The sequence below is a fragment of the Condylostylus longicornis genome, unplaced genomic scaffold (assembly GCF_029603195.1).
Source record: "Condylostylus longicornis isolate FDR11 unplaced genomic scaffold, ASM2960319v2 ptg000135l, whole genome shotgun sequence".
In the NCBI taxonomy this organism is placed as follows: Eukaryota; Metazoa; Arthropoda; class Insecta; order Diptera; family Dolichopodidae; genus Condylostylus; species Condylostylus longicornis.
Window position 1 is genome coordinate 17517302 of NW_026578103.1, and position 6000 is coordinate 17523301.

The 6000-nt window shown below is 24.3% G+C and overlaps 1 protein-coding gene across 1 annotated transcript in view; it reads left to right on the forward strand.

The window, feature by feature from the left end:
• The window catches only part of LOC129615147 (GATA zinc finger domain-containing protein 14-like), a 90448-nt gene extending 84735 nt beyond the window's left edge, over nt 1-5713 (forward strand). The window contains exon 3 of the mRNA XM_055530226.1: nt 2353-5713. Within this exon, the coding sequence (XP_055386201.1) occupies nt 2564-5530 (2967 nt within the window). The 5' untranslated portion in view covers nt 2353-2563 and the 3' untranslated portion in view covers nt 5531-5713. The remainder of the gene's footprint in view (nt 1-2352) is intronic.
• The last annotated feature ends 287 nt before the right edge of the window (nt 5714-6000 follow it).

The window sequence follows — 6000 nt, forward strand, 5'->3', positions numbered from 1 at the left end:
GCGAAACTAACTGTATTAATATCTTAAAATTTGTTGATCTAGATTGAAAATTAGAACATTCTTTTAATAAATTTTTGATCTCATATATAAATTTAATTTATCGTGGAACACAAATTTGTTTGCTTTTGAATAGGTGGTTTTTGGAACTTACATTTTAACTGGCTAAAAAATTATTTATATTTTTATATTTGAAATACATCGAAGTTGTCAAACCTTCAAAAGATATTTAACAAAAAAAATATTTTCTTAATTCACCTTATTTTCAAAATATTTCTGAAACTATCCCGAATACAAAACAAAAAGTAAATAATAAACTCATGTATTAGTGAAAAATTATCGCATATACTGCAAATAAAATAATAAAAAAAAATGAAGAATTTTATGCACGATTTTATAATTTCAAAGTTTTACTATACAAAATTTTAAAAACTATTTTAGAGCGATTTGTTCAAATTTCATTATAAGTATAGGTGATTTTACAAAATGACAAAATGATTTACAAATTTGAATTGAATTCAAAAAAAATTTCTATTTCAATTTTTTGAGAAAATCATGATGACCCTTACTTATACGTTTGTCTTTCACTAAACAATGGTTGAAAATAAAAAAAAAAATAAAAAGAAGTCTTGTATAATAATTTTATAGAATTAGTAGAAAATAGTTTAAAAGGAAAATCTTAAATTATTTCAACACAATTTTCTATTCCAAAAACACACATACATATGTTTCTCTATATATACAAAAATTAATCTACTTAAGATCCTACATAGGTTTGAAGTTAATTTCATGTGAATAAAAATTACTTGTTTCTATTCAATCTCCATAATTTAAGTAACATAATATTTTTGTAACTGCTGTCTAATTTAATGTATATATATATATATATAGATATAATAAGCCTGATTGTTAACGTTTTTATAGTACAAAATATAAATTACTCATATGAAAAAAAATTGGATGTAGTACATACTTTTAAACTCAAAAATGATTTAATGACAAGTAAATTTTATAGGATTTCAATAAATTATTCTAAGTACATAAAAGATGAACCCAATATTATGATAAAAATTCACAATAATTAACTTTCTTAATTGAAATTTTTTTCCAAAATGAAAAAATAATTATAGGGTCGAAAAGTATATAGAAGACATACGGTATACCGAACATATAATTTTATTGTTGAATTCATCATTGTTTTAATTAAAATCTCACAATTTTTCCATTTTACATGACGCACATACAAATATACATACATATACGTTTTTCATTTTCTTTGTAAGTAAACCATAATTTGACATTATTTTGACAATTTTTAGTTTTTAGAGAAATACTTGACAATCTGAACAAAAATAAATAAAAAAAAAGTTGTACGAAATATTTTTTTTTTGTTAAAAAAAGCCTATGACTATAGGCTTTAGTTGTAGAACAATTTCATTTTGATACAGTAAATTAATAAAAATAATTAATTGATAAGGCATTTGAAAAATTCACGCCAAAGTTCTTATAGATTTCTCAACAAAAAGTGTTGTGGCTATAATATTATAATTTTAATAAAGTAAAGGTATTTAAGCAAAGTAAATAAACAAATAACCAACGCACTGTTTATGTTTCAGAATAATATTTGCAAATTCCAATAATATTCTACTCTTATTCCAGTGTACATTGTCCCATTCTCCCATAGTCACTTAAAAAACCTAGAGAACAAAGATCAGCACAAATAAATGCATATAGGCTATACGCATTGATCTGGTAAAAAACGCGTCCATCATTTCTAAATTCTCTAAAGCAAACCTATAATTAAAGTTGCCCTTGACGATGTAGCAGCTCAAGTCTGGCGCATATAAAAAATAATTTTTCCCCTTTAGTTCGAAGAAAAACGTTGCTGTTTAAACTTTTTTTTGAAAATATTATTTGTTTTGTATTAAAATTTTATCTTTTGCGCTTATTCTAAACGCAAGTTATACTTATATATTTTCAATCAAGCAAAAAAAAGTTTTTTCTTATAAGACAAACTAAGTTTTTTAATAGTTATAGCTACTATTAAAATTGCAAATTTTTTGTAAAAATATTGCTTTTCTCCTAAATATATGCAAAATTTAATAAAATCAATTTATTTTATTAAATTATGCAACGAATTTTGTTATAAATTCAAATAATTTTATAACTGTTGTTGAGTTTCTGCAAATAGTTTATAAAAAAATTTTGCATAAATTTTGGAAAATTAACGTAAATATACATACATACACTTTTAAAACTTATTAATTATTATCAAAAAATTTATTATATGTATTATGACCCTACATCTTTCAATGTTAATTAATAATTTACTTTAAATTTTTTATTTATTTTTAGATAAAGAAAAAAATCTGAAGTTAATGAATTTCTATGAAATCTCAAAACACCACAACTTACAATTGATCGAAAACATTCCTACATCTAAAAACTTTAAGATAAATTTAAGATAATCTTAAAAATATTAAAAATTGAACACGCCACTTACTCGACAACATTGAACATTTCAACACTGGTCCGGTATATTCAATAAAGTAATGGTGGACTAATAATGCGAGAAAAAGACCATTCGCCAAGGAAAATGTTACCTAGTCCAAAACAGGGTTCAGTGTACCCGATGTTAGGTAATAATCACAATCAACATCATAATCATAATCAGCATACAACATCAATACCAACATCACCTTATAATTCTTATATTCCGTTTGATTTATCAATTACGGCCGCCACTCGTTCTTTATCTTCTCCAACTAGATTAACATCGCCCACATTGAATTCAAATATAAATTGTCCTAATACAAATGGCAAAAATATTAAAATATTAAATGGAATAGAAGGTACTGAAAACTCATTAGTAACAACACCTGAGCAACCACTCGATTTAAGATTAGAATATAAAAAAACTAATATAAAAGGTGAAAATTTAGAAGATGAAAATAGCAATGTACTTATGATTGATGCCAATCACACAAACGTTAAGAATGAAGAACAGCAACCTTTACCACTAACATCATCAAAATCTACATATTCAAATATTAATTTAAGATTACAATTATCACAGTCCCCAATTAATTCTACATTCAATAATGCAAACTTAAATGCTAATAGCAAAAAGAATCTTTATGTGCACCCATATAACCAACATCATAATGACAATAATAATAAATATCGTATAGCAAATAAATCACATAATTTTCGTCATCAGCAACATCATCTTCAACCGCAACGGAATCAAAATAACAATAATGATAACTTTAGACCTAATTTTAATTTAAGTAACAATATTAACAATAATAATAATATTAACTCCAATTATTCAAGTAAATTCGAAGGTTTATCACCAACGGAGCGTTACACATCTTCTTTACATAACAATAATAATAGTAATAGCAATAATTCATTAATAGATAATTTATCTTATAAGGATGATATTCAAGTCACAGCAGCAGCAAATTTACAGCAACAAATGTCAAATTTATTTCCGCCTCATGTTGCCTTACATCCATCAATGTTAGCTGCAATGGAGGCAATGGCTAAGGCGGCACGAATTCCATTACCATATCGAAATCCATTCAACGCAGCAACAAGGCAGCTAACAACAAATACATTTGATTTGTTGCCACCACCAACATCAACGAATCGAGATCTTTTACAATCACTACCTGTACATTTAGTTTCATCTCTTGTCAATCATCAATCTCATCAACAACAGCAACAACAACAGCAGCTTCAACCTCATCAAGAAAGGCAACAAAGTAGCCCTTCCATAAATTTAAAAAATCATTCTCATTATCCCTCAATAAATAACTCTGGAACTCATGCGCACCCAAGAAACTTAAATTCGGCAACTTCGTCAAATAAATCAAATATTCAACTTAATGATATCAAAGAACGAGAGGCTACTACACCTATTAATTGTAACAATACTAGCAACGGTAATTTAAATAATCATAATAATAATATCAATAATAAAAATAGTAGTAATAATAATAATAATAGTAATACTAATAATAATAATAATAATAACAATAGCAACAGTGGCAAACATAATAATAGCAATAATAAGAATTCAACTCCTGCTCATATTAAGAACAAAGACCGATATGTATGTAAATTTTGTGGAAAAGTTTTTCCACGTTCTGCGAACTTAACACGCCACCTGCGAACTCATACTGGTGAACAACCTTATAAATGTAAATATTGTGAACGTTCCTTTAGTATATCAAGTAATTTACAACGTCATGTTAGAAATATTCATAATAAAGAGAGACCATTTAAATGTGCGCTATGTGAACGATGCTTTGGTCAACAAACAAATTTGGATCGGCACCTGAAAAAACATGAAGCTGATGCAGCATCTTTAGGTTTAGGTCTAGATGAAAGAATACGTGGTTTACGTAGGCACAGTCGCATTTCAAATAATAATTCATCATTGAATTTCAATCATAATAATAACAATAGCAGTAATAATAATAATAATCATCATCATCAAAAACAACAACATCAATCACAGCAAAATGATGGCAACACAAACAATAAAAATAACAATAATAATAATAATAGTAATATAAACAATAAAAACAATGATAAAAATTTACAAACAATTGCAACAACAAATACTACCTCCAATGTAAATATATCAAATACTCTGGCAACATCAACCGTTGATGAACCTTTTTTTGATGAAATTAGATCATTCATGGGAAAAGTAACATTACCACTTACTTTAAGAAGTCATTTAAAACGAAACAATAACAACAATAATAATACCAATAATAATAACAATAATAATAACAATAATAATAACAATAATAATAACAATAATAATAATAATAATAATAATAATAATAATAATAATAATAATGACAATAATAACAATAATGATACTAGTACTAATAACAATAATAATGATAATGACAATGATAATGATAATAAAAGTATTAAAAATAATTTACCTGATGAAGAAGATTTAAATAAAACTATCGAAAACCATCGCAATAATGAAACTAGTTCCTCATCATCATCATCAGCTTCATCTTCAGCATCATCTTCATCATCAGCTGCTTCAATAGCTGATGAAGAATTACCATCTCCAAAGTACATAAAATGTGATGAAAATCGAAAAAGAAAATCTCTCGAAACAAACAACAATAATATTATTAACGATAACAATAGTAATAATAACGATAATGATAACGATGATACTAACGATCATCATACAATCATAGAAAACAATATTATTAAAAAAAATAAAAATAGTAGTAAAATTAATAACGTAGTTATTAAACAAGAATTTACAAATGATAAAGATTATGAAACAAATGATGATACAAACAATAATAATAACAACAACATTTTAAATGTTAATAAAAATAATAATACTAATGTTGATATTAAAATTGAAGATATTAAAAATATTAAATCACCTACATTATCGAATTATGAGGATGATAACAATTGTGAAACTACAATTAAAAAAATTAAAATTGAATCTGCCGAAAGTGTTCAAGTTACCTGAAATTTTAAAAAAAAAAAACAAAAAAACTATACAAAAAATAAAATTAATGGAAAATTAAAATGCAAAAAATATTTTACCTATATAATGTAAAAATAACTATATACTTATAATTACTGTAAAATTGAGAAACAATGAACTCATAAGAATAGTATATAAATAGTAAAATATTAAATAATTTAAAAGTAATTATTAAATTAAAATTTATAACTATTTGTAAAATAAAAAATCAAATTTATTTTTTTAGGATTAAATTATAAATACTTGTTTTCTATTTTATTTTTTTTTTTTTTACTTTAACTAAAAAAATGTTACTACATACACTATTTTATAATTATTTTTAATAATAAGTACAACAAAATCATGTAAATTTTCCTTTTTAAAATTATAGATATATATACATTGTAAATTATGTACAAATTTATGTAAAACTAAAGTTAAAAATATAATATTGTAATATATAATTTCTATTG